The 17848-nt window shown below is 42.6% G+C and overlaps 1 protein-coding gene across 1 annotated transcript in view; it reads left to right on the top strand.

The window, feature by feature from the left end:
* LOC124805691 overlaps positions 1 to 17848 on the top strand; it is a gene marked incomplete at its 3' end in the record, with an annotated part of 158839 nt that overhangs the window by 113704 nt on the left and 27287 nt on the right. The window contains exon 3 of the mRNA XM_047266261.1: positions 14977 to 15051. Within this exon, the coding sequence (XP_047122217.1) occupies positions 14977 to 15051 (75 nt within the window). The remainder of the gene's footprint in view (positions 1 to 14976; positions 15052 to 17848) is intronic.

Here is a 17848-nt window from a genome sequence, read left to right as displayed (position 1 = left end):
CAGTTCAGTGACCGGGTTGTTCTAATCAGAATCGACAGCAGACCAACACCGACAACGATAGTTCAGGTATACATGCCGACGTCGCAAGCTGAAGATGAACATATAGAGAAAATGTATGAGGATATTGAAAGGGTAATGCAGTATGTAACCGGGGAAGAAAATCTAATAGTCATGGGCTACTGGAATGTAGTTGTAGGGGAAGGAGTAGAAGAAAAGGTTACAGGAGAATATGGGCTTGGGACGAGGAATGAAAGAGGAGAAAGACTAATTGAGTTCTGTAACAAGTTTCAGCTAGTAATAGCGAATACCCTGTTCAAGAACCACAAGAGGAGGAGGTATACTTGGAAAAGGCCGGGAGATATGGGAAGATTTCAAATAGATTACATCATGGTCAGACAGAGATTCCGAAATCAGATACTGGATTGTAAGGCGTACCAAGGAGCAGATATAGACTCAGATTACAATATAGTAGTGATGAAGAGTAGGCTGAAGTTCAAGACATTAGTCAGGAAGAATCAATACGCAAAGAAGTGGGATGCAGATGTACTAAGGAATGACGAGATACGTTTGAAGTTCTCTAACGCTATAGATACAGCAATAAGGAATAGCGCAGTAGGCAGTACAGTTAAAGAGGAATGGACATCTCTAAAAAGGGCCATGACAGAAGTTGGGAAGGAAAACATAGGTACAAAGAAGGCAGCTGCGAAGAAACCATGGGTAACAGAAGAAATACTTCAGTTGATTGATGAAAGGAGGAAGTACAAACATGTTCTGGGAAAATCAGGAATACAGAAATACAAGTCGCTGAGGAATGAAATAAATAGGAAGTGCAGGGAATCTAAGACGAAATGGCTGCCGGAAAAATGTGAAGACATCGAAAAAGATATGATTGTCGGAAGGACTGACTCAGCATACTGGAAAGTCAAAACAACCTTTGGTGACATTAAAAGAAACGGTGGTAACATTAAGAGTGCAACGGGAATTCCACTGTTAAATGCAGAGGAGAGAGCAGATAGGTGGAAAGAATACATTGAAAGCCTCTATGAGGGTGAAGATTTGCCTGATGTGATAGAAGAAGAAACAGGAGTCGATTTAGAAGAGATAGGGGATCCAGTATTAGAATCGGAATTTAAAAGAGCTTTGGAGGACTTACGGTCAAATAAGGCAGAAGGGATAGATAACATTCCATCAGAATTTATAAAATTATTGGGGGAAGTGGCAACAAAACGACTATTCACGTTGGTGTGTAGAATATATGAGTCTGGCGACATACCATCTGACTTTCGGAAAAGCATCATCCACACAATTCCGAAGACGGCAAGAGCTGACAAGTGCGAGAATTATCGCACAATCAGCTTAACAGCTCATGCATCGAAGCTGCTTACAAGAATAATATACAGAAGAATGGAAAAGAAAATTGAGAATGTGCTAGGTGACGATCAGTTTGGCTTTAGGAAAAGTAAAGGGACGAGAGAGGCAATTCTGACGTTACGGCTAATAATGGAAGCAAGGCTAAAGAAAAATCAAGACACTTTCATAGGATTTGTCGACCTGGAAAAAGCGTTCGACAATATAAAATGGTGCAAGCTGTTCGAGATTCTGAAATAAGTAGGGGTAAGCCATAGGGAGAGACGGGTCATATACAATATGTACAACAACCAAGAGGGAATAATAAGAGTGGACGATCAAGAACGAAGTGCTCGTGTTAAGAAGGGTGTAAGACAAGGCTGTAGCCTTTCGCCCCTACTCTTCAATCAGTACATCGAGGAAGCAATGATGGAAATAAAAGAAAGGTTCAGGAGTGGAATTAAAATACAAGGTGAAAGGATATCAATGATACGATTCGCTGATGACATTGCTATCCTGAGTGAAAGTGAAGAAGAATTAAATGATCTGCTGAACGGAATGGTCTAATGAGTACACAGTATGGTTTGAGAGTAAACAGGAGGAAGACGAAGGTAATGAGAAGTAGTAGAAATGAGAACAGCGAGAAACTGAACATCAGGATTGATGGTCACGAAGTCAATGAAGTTAAGGAATTCTGCTACCTAGGCAGTAAAGTAACCAATGACGGACGGAGCAAGGAAGACGTCAAAAGCAGACTCGCTATGGCAAAAAAGGCATTTCTGGCCAAGAGAAGTCTACTAATATCAAATACCGGCCTTAATTTGAGGAAGAAATTTCTGAGGATGCACGTCTGGAGTACAGCATTGTATGTATGGTAGTGAAACATGGACTGTAGGAAAACCGGAACAGAAGAGAATCGAAGCATTTGAGATGTGGTGCTATAGACGAATGTCGAAAATTAGGTGGACTGATAAGGTAAGGTATGAGGAGGTTCTACGCAGAATCGGAGAGGAAAGGAATATGTGGAAAACACTGATAAGGAGAAGGGACAGGATGATAGGACATCTGCTAAGACATGAGGGAATGACTTCTATGGTACTAGAGGGAGCTGCAGAGGGCAAAACCTGTAGATGAAGACAGAGATTGGAATACGTCAAGCAAATAATTGAGGGCGTAGGTTGGAAGTGCTACTCTGAGATGAAGAGGTTAGCACAGGAAAGGAATTTGCGGCGGGCCGCATCAAACCAGTCAGCAGACTGATGACAAAAAAAAAAAGTTGTACGTGAGACTGCTTTTCGATAGTTACCATCTACCAAATGCTGTGAGACTTCGGATATCTTGTCTGCATTCACTGCTTACTCACATTTCTGAAAAAATAGAATTCTTCCATCAGTTGAAAAGATGCCACTACGTTCGGCAACGTACTATTTCGGCATTATATGGCGGCCAATCACTTCACTTAGGATAACGTGTTGTATAGACAATCTGATTTAAGCGAGACGTTGGTAATGATTGAAGACTGTTGAGTATACTGCGTCAGCCGTCCCCATCATAAATACAAATTTCCCCATACAGATAGCGAGGCAGCACGTGCTGTGAGAACTCACTCACAACGCAGTATGTTTAGGAATGAGGTTCATTCAGAATACGTTCTCATAATATGACAACACTTCAGACTTTTTTTCCTGCAATTTAAAATTTGTGACAAAGAAAAGTGACAGACTGTATTTTTAGCAAAATTATTTAACATATTTTTTCTACAGAAAATATTACAAAAACGTATACTTTTATATGAAAAAATTCGTATACGATTGGACTGTGCTCTTTCGCGAACTTCTGTCTTAGTTACACATATTTAACGACAAGCATAAATGTGTTACATAAAAATATGTTCCTACCAATAACTTATGGCTGCAAGAAAGGAGAGGCACACAACTACTAGTAAAAAAAAAAAAAAAAAAAAATTGTTCAAAAGTGTGTCAAATCTTATGGGACTTAACTGCTAAGGTCATCAGTCCCTAAGCTTACACACTACTTAACCTAAATTATCCTAAGGACAAACATACACACCCATGCCCGAGGGAGGCCTCGAACCTCAGCCGGGACCAGCCACACAGTCCATGACTGCAGCGCCTCAGACCGCTCGGCTAATCCCGCGCTATTAGTCTCAGTTCCGTTATTCTTACAGGTGTATAGGCAGAAGGAAACCTTTTTGTTTCCTTATGCCTATACACCTGTAAGAAAAGATGGTGACATGTCCTACCGCGAGTCTATTGGATCGTAACTGAAATGCACTGAAGGTGGCTATTTACAGCCGAAATCTAGATTTGCAAAAATAATGAAAGCTAATTGGATTGCAACTGATAACAGTGTGCCTCTCCTTCGTTATAGTCTACGATCGCTGTGCGCAACAGTTCCCTATGGAATCAAAGTTGGTTACTTATGGCTACTTCTTAGAAGGAAAAATTACAGCAGTGTACCCTTGCTGTTTCAGTAAACAACGGTACCAACGTTTGCATTTCTTGGTACTACGTTCATTTCATTATGTCATTAAAAGGAGCCAGTTTAGTGAGATGGGTGTTGGAACATCGCCGGCCGTAGTGGCCGAGAGGTTCTAGGCGCTAGAGTCTGGAGCCGCGCTACCGCTACGGTCGCAAGTTCGGAATCCTGTCTCGGGCATGGATGTGTGTGTTGTCCTTAGGTTAGTTAGGTTTAAGTAGTTCTAAGTCCTAGGGGACTGATGACCTCAGAAGTTAAGTCACATAGTTCTCAGAGCCGTTTGAACCATTTGCTGTAACATCAGTAAAGATAAATAATTGTAAATAAATGGTACTGATGGGAGTTGTACAAGGGAAAAGCTGAGAAAGTGCTAGTATGATATGAAGACGTGGTGCTGCGCCTATCAATCCATTCTGACATCTGTTGACATACACAAAAAAAGTAGTAGGATAGTCACGGCAATAAGATGCAACATCAGATCTCCAAGCGTTTATGTGCTGAAGCGCGCCATGGTCAGCGGGATGGCCTGTAAGTCAAGGGGATATCGCCTGATGCAAGTAGGTCGGCTTAGAGGGATATACAGCCTAAGCCTGCAGCCGTGGCACTCGCAGAGTGGACGCCCCACTGCTGGATCTGTGGGGCCCTTTCGTCACGCAATCAAATTGCGCTCCGCCCCCCCCCCCCCCCCCCCCTTACCGCCCAACCACTGTGTCCGCCGCGCTTGGCCCTCACATGCGTGCACGCAGAGGATGCAGCGCGCACCCACGCCTGTTAATTAATTCAGGCTTACCTCGAGCGGGCCGGGACGGTACACAAACCCTTTTCCCGGACTGCAGCGGCAGCAGCCTTCCCTTCCGGAATTTACGGAGAGTCCGCGGCCGACGCAGCGGGATTCGGTGGAGATTACTGTTAAAGTTTCAGTGCGGCGGATGGATGGATGGGGCGCGCTCGCACACGGCGCTGGGTGGGGGGTGGGGCTTAAATATTAAGGCCGGCCTCTCTGGGCGGCTGCAGAATTATTGACGAGGCTCCGGAACGCCGGAATGCCCTCTGGGAGCGGCGGCTGCGGTCGCCGGGGCACGGTGGCGGAGGGCGCGTCCACGTCAGGGTGCTCAGCGCCCGCTAAAGGCCGCCGGCCTGACAAATTCTCTTTAATTCCACGACGCGAACGCTTTATTGGATACCCTGTGAAACGCGATCCACATAAAATTCTGCAGACTGTCGGAATGTTGTCAGTGTAAATCCAGCCCTCTGTGGCGGTAATACGTAACATCGCAGCATCGAGTTTACGGGAGGGGACAGGGGGAGGGCAGTGGCGGGGTGTATGTCCTGGTTCAGGGTTGTAGAGGACCATTCTGTTTAAATTCCAGAGAGTGGCAGAAAAAAAATGGTCCAAATGGCTCTGACAAGGGAACCTCCCCATCGCACCCCCCTCAGATTTAGTTATAAGTTGGCACAGTGGATAGGCCTTAAAAACTGAACACAGATCAATCGAGAAAACAGGAAGAAGTTGTGTGGAACTACGAAAAAAATAAGCAAAATATACAAACTGAGTAGTCCACGCGCAAGATATGCAACATCAAGGACAGTATAAGCTCAGGAGCGCCGTGGTCCCGTGGTTAGCGTGAGCAGCTGCGGAACGAGAGGTCCTTGGTTCAAGTATTCCCTCCAGTGAAAAGTTAACTTTTTTTATTTTCTCAAAGTTGTGATCTGTACGGTCGTTCATTGACGTCTCTGTTCACTGTAATAAGTTTAGTGCCTGTGTTTTGCGACCGGACAGTAAAACCGTGCGAATAGTAGACGAAAGGACGTGCCTCTCCAATGGGAACCGAAAACATTTGATCGCAAGGTCATAGGTCAACCGATTCCTCCACCGGAAAACACGTCTGATATATTCTATACGACACTGGTGACGGAATGTGCGTCACATGACAGGAATATGTTGTCGACCCACCTAACTTGTACACTTTGGCGAAAGCGTAAAAAGATTCTTCTACCTTGCCCGATTTAGGTTTTCTTGTGGACATGATAATCACTCCCAAAAATGATGAAAACATAAGAGTTTGTCACATAAACTGCAACAAATGAATGCAACAGTTTCACATTCCCACAGTTTTCCCTATGCTCTGTCAAAATATATGTTTTTAATGTTTTCAAATTTTTCCGTGTATAGACCGTCAAATCCTGTATATGTCCAAGCAAATCTGAATATGTGCCGGAATTTTGGAGAGCGAAGTTGATTATGTGTGAGTGCCTGAACTTTGATAATTGTCTGAAAATAAAAAAAAATTATACTTTTCACTCGAGGCATAAAAAATTAAACTTTTCACTCTAGGGAAGACTTGAAGCAAGGACCTCTCGTTCCGCAGCTGCTCACGCTAACAACGGGACCACGGCGCTCCTGAGCGTACACTATACTTGATGTTGCTTATCTTGCGCATGGACTATTCAGTTTGTATATTTTGCTTATTTTTTTCATAGTTCCACACAACTTCTTCCTGTTTTCTCGATTGATCTGTGTTCAGTTTTTAAGGCCTATTCACTGTGCCAACTTATAACTAAATCTAAGGGGGGTGCGATGGGGAGGTTCCCCTGTGAGCACTATAGGACTTAACATCTATGGTCATCAGTCCCCTAGAACTTAGAGCTACTTTAACCTAACTAACCTAAAGACATGACACAACACCCAGTCATCACGAGGCAGAGAAAATCCCTGACCCCGCCGGGAATCGAACCCGGGAACCCGGGCGTGGGAAAGTGGCAGAAAGGAAACCAACTAGCTCATATCACCACTGAAAGAGCGTGGAAATACGTTCCGATTACACAGCGTGACAAAAAAAGTGAAGCACCTAGAAGCCATGGTGGATTGTCAATGTGGTCATCAGTCCCCTAGAACTTAGAACTACTTAAACCTAACTAACCTAAGGACATCACACAACACCCAGTCATCACGAGGCAGAGAAAATCCCTGACCCCGCCGGGAATCGAACCCGGGCGTGGGAAAGTGGCAGAAAGGAAACCAACTAGCTCATACCGCCGCTGAAAGAGCTTGGAAATACAGTTCCGATTACACAGCGTGACAAAAAAAAGTGAAGCACCTAGAAGTCATGGTGGATTGTCAATGTAACTTAGTACACGCACATACGAGCGGAGTTGCAATTATCTATGGCAGGTACACCAGCCACCAGGGTGCATTCGTGTTGTTCGTATTTAGTGCTGTTGTCCAGTCAGGATGGCATATGTGGTACGTGAACAGTATCAGATACAGCGTGATCGCTCTCAAGGACACGGAGAAACCTCCTACTTGTATGAGACAGGGTGATGAACAGTTGACGGGTCTCCATTTGGCCGGATGGTTGAATCGCGCAATATTCGCAGTTCATGGGCACTGAACTGAGACAGTAGCCCGATATTGTATGACATGTGAAAGTGAGTGCTGGCGCATTTGACGTCGTCGGCCACACTTGGCCACCACAAAGAAGGTTCGCCGTATTGGACAGCAGCATATAGTAACCTCTTCACACAGTCGCTTGACAGCCGTCAACGCATAAAGCACTGACTACAACATTTTGTGTTATCCTGCACCATTGGCCTTACACTAGCGACAGCCAGATTAGGAAATTACTGACCGCTGCGTAGGCTGCCGTTAAGACCACAAAAGCCGCGCGGGATTAGCCGAGCGGTCTTAGGCGCTGCAGTCATGGACTGTGCGGCTGGACCGGCAGAGGTTCGAGTCCTCCCTCGGGCATGGGTGTGTGTGTGTGTTTGTCCTAAGGATGATTTAGGTTAAGTAGCGTGTAAGCTTAGGGACTGATGACCTTAGCAGATCAGTCCTATAAGATTTCACACAGATTTGAACATTTTTGAACACCACAAAACAAACGGTTGCATTTGGTGTGGTGCTGTGACCTGGAAATCAAGGACTGCTTACAAATGGCATCGCATAGTGTTCAGCGATGGGGTGATCATGGCAGTGACTGGGGAGAGGTCCCATTCTTCCAACGTTTTGCAGAGAGACAGCGGCGTTACTCTTGGCATTACGGTATAGGCAGCCATCGCGCATGGCTTCAGGCCACGACTGGTAGTGATTATGCGTCACGAACATCACATTCTTTTACGTGGTACCTCTCATGCGACAGTGCTATCGTGCATTTTTCCAACAGGATAACGCCCGCTCATACCTGGCAGGTATTTCTATGAGCTATCCTGTGAATAGCAAGATCTGTCCCCGATCTGTGGAACCAGCTCGGACTTCAGCTGTGTCACAGTGACAGAATGCGGGCTATCAAGAACCAGCGCCATCTTGCTTCAGAAGAGAATATAATAGCTTTATCAGAAGAGAATATAATAGCTTTATAACACCCTTCCCGGCCGAATCATGCATGCTTCCAAAGAAGCCGGGCTGAAATGTCCTATCGGTAAGCGAGCGCGAAGTACCAATTTCTTTGTACATTTCCCCCATGGCATTGTAATCACTGACATAACATCACATACCCTCAGCCCGTGAAGTTTCATTCGATTCCTCATCCCCTTCTGCATACTTTTTTTTTTTTTTTATATATATACGAACGAGCAGTGTATTTGGTGTACAAGAAGATGCGGACTGCTCTGTGAGATAGTTTAATTTCACTTAGGTTTTTGTATTCTTCTTGAATCTTATTCACGACAACGCTCTGTGATGTGGATCGTCGAAAGGTGTACAAATAAGATAAAATGAGCCAATGGAAGTCTTCGATACTACCCGTCGGCTTTCACCGACGACGTCATCAATGTGAATGAGTTAAGGTCTAATCTAAATCTGGAAATTTGTGATGAGTTCCTATGGAACCAAAATGCTGAGGTCATCGCTCGCTAGGCTTACACACTACATAATCTAGCTTAAACTGACTTGGGCTCAGGACACACACGCACCCATGCCGTGGGAGGACTCGAACCTCCGACGTGGGGAGCCGCGCGGCAAGGTCTAATATAAATCGAATATTCTTAACATAAACAACATAACAAGAACTGAAGTTATTCTCATTAAATAGCGTTTGTTGCCTTCACCACTTCAAAACCAGACTGTTACCTTTCAGTCCTACCCAGGCCTCAGTATAACTGAGATTTTCCATTGACGGGAGCTCACAACCGCACTGTCAACTTTCAGCCTAAACTAAACATCGAGCTACGGTGCACCACAATTTAGATTCCTACGTATAATATACAGTCAAAGTAATCTTGAAAATAATCTGTTCTCGTTCTGTTTGTGCAGTTACAGTGTAACGAGTTACAATATATTTATGTGACCGGTGAAATCCTATGTACAGGATTTGTTGGTTTAACTGGCCGTTTTCTCTGTGAAAACACGGCTGTATACTGACCATTTACACGACTAGATGTTTTAAATCTTAATCGACAACAAAATTCGATAAATGTAGGCCAGATAAATACTGTTTCCTCAGGTATTCGTCTATGCTGCAGATGGAGTTCTCAGTCAGAAATAATTTTAATCTGTTGTTAAAACTTTTCATTATCTGCTAGCACATTTAATTCACGAGGAAAACTGGCAACTAATTTTATGATTGCATACTTTGCTTTTTTCTGTGCAGCAGTAGGGTTAAGCTAAGGACAGTGGACGCTCTTTTTCTTGGTAATCTTTTATTCATAGATACTATAATTATTTTCAAATTCAACCTGATTCCTAACAACAATCTTCAAAAGATAGTATATGCATTCTGAGGCCGTCGTAAATAAGCCTAATTATTTAACCAAATCCTACCTGAAGTTAGAGGATTGACTCCAAGTATTATACTTACAACGCGTTTCTTTGCAATGAATGTGTCTATAGGTGTAGTTGCTCCAGACAATCTTTATGCTTCAGCGGACGGGAGAAAGACGAAGTAAGCTAATTTTCTAATACTTTCATAGCCAAAATGTGCAGACACATCAAACGGTGCTGGATTCACGAGCTTTAGAGAATCAGCAATGCTTAATATACAATTCGAATTTTGATCAATATGCACGCCCAGGGGTTTTGAGTAATCAGTTTTACACACTTCCTATTTCCCTTCGTTGACGATACTTACTACAATCTAAAAGTCGTTGATAAATCGGTGCAGTACCCTAAGAGACAATCATCGACTTTAAAGACATCCTCGGAATCACAGCTCAACCAAATTCAAACTTTAAAATAATTCGTGAAAATACAAAAAAGTGAAAATTGTACTAAAGTCTGTTAAACGTTCCATTTACTACAATGGACGATCACTACACAACGTGCCACAAATCTTCTGAACTGATGGAAATATTTCGCTACATAAACCAAGATGACTGCTTGAGGGAAAACAAGGGGCGAGAAACTATATGAATGAATGATGGTCTACGCGCGTAAGGATTAGACTGAACAATAATCCAACGCGTCATTGTTAAGTGGAGCTGTAAGCATCCAAAGATTAGTTTGAATACTACAGTGCTACGCTAGGCATGTTTCTACTGAATGCGGTTCGCTCTGATCCTACCTGACCAACATTGTAGGAGTACCCACATGTTATCATGGAATATGCAACACGGTGAAATAGCGTCTCTTCTTTTCTTTCCTTTTTAAGGTGCACAAAGCGAGCGTCCCGAGAAGTTCGAGTGAAAAATTTGTATCTATCAACTGTTGACCCGAGTCACGTTTCTAGTTCCCAGTTGCAGGTTGCTTATCCAAGGACTTCCAGAGTTAGCAATAAACTGATTTTCAATATTTCACGTAATTATTGGCCAAATTTAAAATTTTTTAATTCTGTCATAACCAACTCATTGTAAATGTCTCGGCTGGAGGACGATCTATGAATTCAATGTAAAGAAAGCTTCAGATATGAACTTTGGTCTTCTTTTACCGCATGTAGGTGCACTGGATTACTGGTTACCGCAGGACCAAACAGCCATGTTAAGAGCCACTCGTACAGGTTACGAAACCATGTTGTGTGATAAACGGCACATTTGTTTCCGTACCATCGTAACGGACTCATAATAAAAAGAGAGTAGAACATTAAAAATGGTAACTGTGTCCTCATGGTAAGACGTTTGTACTAATGTAACACATCATGAAGTGACGCGTGTGTCTCGGTGGACTGCCAGCTACACATCTGAAGCTTTCTTTGAGAAGTTTGATCTTATCTTAAAGATTTACAAAGTAGGTCAAGTATTAGAAACTGTGTACATGTCTCGACACAGTGCAACTCACGGCGCGCAAATACCCCGTCTATATTCATCCAGTAGGCCTACTTGAGAATTAGAGCAGTCAGTGATCAGGAAAGAACTGTGCACATGATTTCAAATCCTTACGAAACCCGTTCTTACTGAATACCCTTAAAATGATCGAAGAGAAAAGTTCATCGTGTACTACATTTTCGTTGTTTGTGCAGTAAAACTGTAGCATCAGGAATGTTCTAATTTATTGCTTCTTTACTACTAACTCTGTTACCAACACATTTTCCATACGGTATACAGATATACTGCTGACTGTATCTGCAAAGTTGTACCAAAAAATGGTTCAAATGGCTCTGAGCACTATGGGACTCAACTGCTGAGGTCATTAGTCCCCGAGAACTTAGAACTAGTTAAACCTAACTAACCTAAGGACATCACAAACATCCATACCCGAGGCAGGATTCGAACCTGCGACCGTAGCGGTCTTGCGGTTCCAGACTGCAGCGCCTTTAACCGCAAAAGTTGTACCATTTTACGACACATAACTCAGGAGAAATTACGTCACAAAAATTGAGATGCGCGAAAAACTAGTTTTTTTCTTAAAACTCAGCGTAAATTAGCCAGACGGCTCTCATGAGAGCACATGGTAACTTCCAACAGACCTTTAACATAATTTCTAATCTTTTAGAAACCTCTTCTCGCGTACATGCTTTATGTCAAATATAGCACATGAACTCATTTGTAAAGAAATTGGAAGCCTGAAGCTGTTCTATACACGGAAGTTCGAGCCTTTAAAGAATCGGGGACTTACTGATATAGAATTAAACAGTTATTAATTCTGGACTCTTAGTCCACCATTTCGTCGTCAGCTATTATTTCCGATAGCAAGTAAAGAAATATGCACGTGGCGATACGAGTTTCTGACCATCTGGACAATACTATGGGCGAAAAGAAGAGAGAATTCAGAAAATGTAAACGAAAGAGAATTTAGTCTTTACATTACTCCACATGATTTTGATGGGCAGCAGGCGTAATTTTATGTTCAATAACTTAACTGATATCTTCGACAGCGTGGTATTTGTTTGATTATTTTATTTCACGTTAGTAGAGTACTAGTTAAGCGTCTACATCGAAGAAGGTTATTGCAGTAAAGGAAATTAGCATATTTTTTTAAAGAAATTATCAAATTGTTTCATGTTGTATTAATAAAAAATAGCGGAAGAGTCAGAAGAAATACTATCACACCCTCTGTTCTGAAAGTCATTTTCCCACTGTAGAACTGTCGGGTAGCTAAAATGTGGCCACATAGAATATTGGTCGAGCTTGTAAAACATTCAAAAACAGGCAAGCAAAGACAGTCACATATTAGTACGAACTCTTTCTGTACTGTACACAGTATACAGTCCGTTACATGTCTTTTTCATATCCTTCCTCACTAGGCGTAATATGTGAACGTTTTGACGACAGTAATAAAATTAGACATATGTAGAGTCGATGACGTCAGTGAAATAAGTTCTTACCCCACTGTTCTTTTATTTATACATTTTTTCTGTTTTACGCATATTGAAATACGTTCTATTAGCCTGAGACTCAACTCACATTAGAGTAAATGACTGTATTTAAATACATTACAAATTCAGTAAAAGCTTTGCCAAGCTATGCAAAGAAACCTTTACAGGACATATGTTCTTCAGTGTATGGACGGTGTTTCGAAGTGTTTCCGTCAAACGTGTAAGGGTGAGAGATCATGTCATGGGAATGTAAGAGATTTATCCGGGCTAGCTGGGTCTATTAAGCAGGTGTGCTGCATCTTCATATTACCTACCCCAGTAAACTGACATGATTATCGACCAGAAAATCTGCATATTGTGTCTTACTAAGCGCAGAAAGTTAATTTAGAAGCGAGCTAGGAACACGATTATCCCTTTCCACTCAGAGCATTGATTATATTGTAGGCAACACATAATGCATACACACTCCGCAGTGTATCTACAACCTGCCGTCAATCAGCGGCATAACCATTGTCGAAAGACACCTAGCATTGCTGGTAAGTGTCAGATGTTTTGTATCGAAAAAAAAGTAGTTCCTTAGAACGTGATCTATCACCCCTAGACGTGTATTGCAAAGACTCTGAAAACTCGTGGAGTTTATGGACCAGAAACACCTTCAAATACTAGGTGTAAGATTTTCGTATTCTCTCGCTCGCATGCTCAAACAACTAGATCTACGGAAAAAATGAACAGAACCTTGTTGTAGGAACTTTAACGTAGTTGAATCTTGTACTGCGATACTTTTTCGCTAGAGGCCGAATTATTCAACAAAAACGTACAAAAGTGACCTTCAGATACATTTTTCTTGAAAACCATGTCCTCCAGCGAAAACATATTCCACTACAAATTTAACTTCATTAAATTTTCTACAAAAAGCTCCTGTTGATTTTTTTCTGTAAGATTAACAGTTTGTTTGGATGTTGCAAGCGAGAGAATATGAAGTATCTTACGTGGTTTTTTTTTTAAAGGTACTGCGGGTTGCGTAAGACTTATCAGTAGGGACAACTGAATGAACCTGTACTGTATACAAAGGTTGGTCAGCAACAGTCTAACAAACTTGTAATGGTATTGCAGGGCAGATTGTACTGGGAAAGATGTGTTAAGAAAAAAAATCGAAGCATTGTGCCGTTTCCGATTTAATTAGCATTGAAGTTAGCCGGTCAGGTCGCTGCGTGCGCACATTCAAGCAGCCTGCTGGTGACAGAGTCGCCAAACGAGCTCTTCGTTTGGTCCCCTAAAACCGAACTGGAGAGCGGTACAAAAATTGGACATGGGGCGGTAGTAAGGATGGACCCTGAGCCAAAGGCCGAGCAGTGTCGTGCGCTGCCATACACGCTACGAGAAATACTGACACTAACTGAATCTGACTGGCCGCTTGAATATACGCGCACAACGGCCTTATTGAGTAACTTCCATGCTAAATAACTCGGCGCAACGTATCGAATTTTCTTCTTGAGAATTATTTCTCAGCACTAGTCTCCTGCAGACTTTTTATGACCACCCCGTGTATGTTTGACTAACAAAGATTACGTTTTGACGATTATAAAACGAGCACCGGTGTTTACGGAGATGTTTTTGTCAGTAACATGTACCGCACAGGGTGATAACAGGCTTGGAATGGGGTACTTTTTATCGACATCATAATACCCAACTTCCCAAAACAAGGACAATTTCACAACGATCAGAATTTAATCAAGCTAATTTTTTCGACCTGCTTAAAGTCCCAGACTAAATCTTTTCGAACACTGATGTATTAGGCAAGTTCGCTGATGAAGTCGGCGATAACATTCCACCCTGATACAGGAAGAATGGAAATAAATTTCACCTTCAGCGTACTAATGCTTAGTGGAGATCTCTATGACCGGTTACATGCAATAGTATACGAAGACAGTGATAACGTTAATGGTGTTATGAATGACAGTTCTGGAGTGAAAAATACTGAATGACCGGGAATGTTTTGGACATATATTGCATTTTTCCGTTACTTGTGCTGCCAGCACGACCATTGCCATCTGCTTTATCTGATCTGTAATCCAGAAAGAGTACATAGTTTCTAGCGAGCGTTGCATCACAGAAGTAACCTACTGAAATCATACACAGAGTAGCGGAATTCAAACCGTCATTACTTAATCGGTATTTAAGTTCCCACTGGTGAGCGGTGTTGCGGTTCTGTCAACAGACCCGCGTCCGACTTCAACCCGCATCCTTGCTCTGCCTTGTATGCAATATTGTGTTTGTGAATAATCTTAAAATCATATTTACGTTCATTCATGCTTTAATTTTCAGTCCCAGTTTCTTTTATTGGGGAAGGTAGTTTTCCTTCAACATAGCCTTTTTTGTTGACATCATAGCTGTTGTTACGTTTCGTTTTTGTTCATTATTAATCCATGACGCTTTCTTGTTTCAGTGTTGGGAGAACTGCGAGTTGTTGCAGTCTGATTGGTCGGTGTGGGGCTCCATGTGCTCCGAGCAGAGTGTCTGTGTAAGTACAGCTGAAGCTGATATATAAATATATAGCTTTTTCTTCTTAGGACCGACCACATGTTCCGTAAACAGATGGATCAGACACACTGTATTTTGGAGAGGTCTTGGTCTGTGTCAGTCCCCCCAAGTGCTACATGATTATTTAAATAGCAATGATGAAACTAGTTTCTCTCAGGTCTGTCCACAGCCTCTTAACGAGTATTTTGAATCTGTGATTGTGCCCGTTTCAGGTGAATCGTGGATTGAATATGTTGCAAAAGAATGCACTCTGGAGGTACTAACTTGAATGCTGCAACGATCCTGTCACACACTATGCGGACATTTGAAATTCCATCTTGTGGCAGACTTCTTAATTGTGTTAAAGTTACATTCGTTCTTCGGTGTGCAACGTTTCAATCTCATTGACATTATATCAGCAACAAAGCTTTGCAACTGAAAAGAAATGTAGGTACCGAGTACGCGTTCGTATCACACACAACTGTAAAACGGTAAATGAATATGTATGTCTCTCTAGTATAATGAAATATGTAAGTTTGCAAATGTTCCCATTGTGACACTTCCATGTGATTATTAGATGATTTTTCTTATCATCGATACAGCAATCATAAAAATATGGCGTGCTTTGGATAGAATATTTTGGATCAGAAATTGCTACATTTCGATACGTGAAGGCGTTTTATGCATCGTTCTAGCTCGATTTCCAAAAATAAGTCAACGTTTGAAATGTACTTGTGTTCGAATGCTACAGAATACATACTTGACTGTATCGAATTTGCACCCTGTACACGATTTGCCTCTCTAGTTTCGTTCATTTTTGTTGCTCGCATTTGGTTTTGACATATAGTGAAACCTCATTGCTTTTTGCGTTAATCCTGTTTCCTACCGTTTTCCACACACATTCAGTTACTAAGTACGTGATCAGAAATATGACCTTCGTATCTGAGAGAAATTTCGTCTATTTGAAACAAATTTTAGATTCATAAAAATTCATCTACCGTACAAGGCTTAAGTCCCCCATGATAACAGCTACTGCTTTTTAGAAATAAAATATTCCGCCTACAAAACGTGACGTAGAATGCGATTAACACGAAGTTAACTCATGTTCATTTGATATGTAAAATGATTCTACAAATTTTACAAACTAAGTATTGTTAATTATAATCGGACTTCGGGGGTACAGATTTAAATCCCGATATCTGTTCATAATTATAGCTGTTCCACCCTGCTCGTCTTCTCATTCATAAAATAGTAGCTCACGAATTTCTTACCATTTTGCTTACTACCTGTCCTTCGTCCTGATAACGTTTCCCCACAGCAGGAACTGTGTAACTGTTTTACTTTCTACGTAATTACTCATCTTATTTCGTATGTCGCTGGCATATGCCAATAACACGATAAGAAATCGTCTAAAATAACATGAAGATGCGGATGATTTTGACAGCTGGCCAAATTTGTTACTTTGAAAGGTTTGTTGAAGCGACTAGAGGCTATCGTATAGTGAGCCGGCATTTTCCCGGCCATTGGCATACTTTTATATTAATTTCATTAATGAAATTCTGATGGCGACATCGCACTGATAATGCCAAAATGTACCCATTCCCAGATCAAATGTCACTGTATGTTAAACGAACAGTTTAGGTGTGTGATTAGTAGCGGTAAATGTGCTTCAAAAAGATGATTATTTGGGCAAGAAATTCGGTTACTGCGACCCGTCCCAGACAGGACTGATGTTCCAACACTGAGATGGTATGGACATGTCCGAGGGGTGAAGGAACAACGATGGCAGCAGTGTTTACCCAACTGATCTTCACCACGAAGAGGAAACCGAAAGAGGCCGATGGGAACGTGGACGGTAACTACAGCCAAAGCCGTGGGAGTGAGGGGTCTATCGGAAGAATGGCGCGATAGAATTTTGTGGGATCTGAAAACAGGAAACTGCTGATAAGCGGAAACGCACGGTAAGGTAAAGTAAGAAAATTAACTCAGAATTTCGTCAGACTGTCTTTGGTCCTCCGTTTGAGAAATCGATATCAGGAGACAGCACGGAACCCAGAGACTGTAACAGAAATTGGTAAACTGGAGAACGTTAGCTGCGTGTGAGGCTGAGCTTGTGTAGTGTCTCAAAAACATATTATTTAGCATAAATCGGCGAGGAAAGTAGCGTAGGCACGGGAAAGCGGTATCAGATGGAGGACCGCTGACAGATGACTTGGGCGTCGCCTGTCACCCGGCCGGGAGGCGTCTGCAGAGAGGGCCGTGCGCTGAGGCCGCAGACTGCTTCCACCTGTTGCGCCGCGACAAGTTGTCTCGTCCAGAGGCGGCGTGACCCCGCTGCCCTGACTCCTTGTCACAGCACAGCACAGCGGCGGACGCCTTGCCACCTGTTGCTCTGCGCTCTACTATTGTTACCTTCCACGTCAGCTGGGGACGGCGATCTGTATTACCTCTCTTCACGACAGCGCGTCCGTAATTGTTCCAGTTTTGCTCTGGAGCCTCTCCGCGCCGAACTTGCATGGTAGCCAGCATAAAAAGTTCCAGTGCCTCGACTGAGAAAGGGTTTTTAGCAATTACGGATGAACAGAACGTGGGCCTGTCAAGTTTTTCATACGTCTGGGTGTGTGCTATCAGTAATACGGTCCAGTCCAGGAGATAGCGGATATGCTTAGAGCAAAGAAATTCCGGTGGCAGGCCGTGATCCTCATGGGTATTGGGTCCGCTGGCGGATTGGGTAGCCAGCGACGACTATTCATGCATAGGTGCAACTACAGATAGGTACTGTTGCTGGATATCGATGT

The sequence above is a fragment of the Schistocerca piceifrons genome, chromosome 7 (assembly GCF_021461385.2).
Source record: "Schistocerca piceifrons isolate TAMUIC-IGC-003096 chromosome 7, iqSchPice1.1, whole genome shotgun sequence".
In the NCBI taxonomy this organism is placed as follows: domain Eukaryota; kingdom Metazoa; phylum Arthropoda; class Insecta; order Orthoptera; family Acrididae; genus Schistocerca; species Schistocerca piceifrons.
Note: the sequence above shows the minus strand (reverse complement) of the source record. Positions and strands in the feature narration are given on the sequence as shown.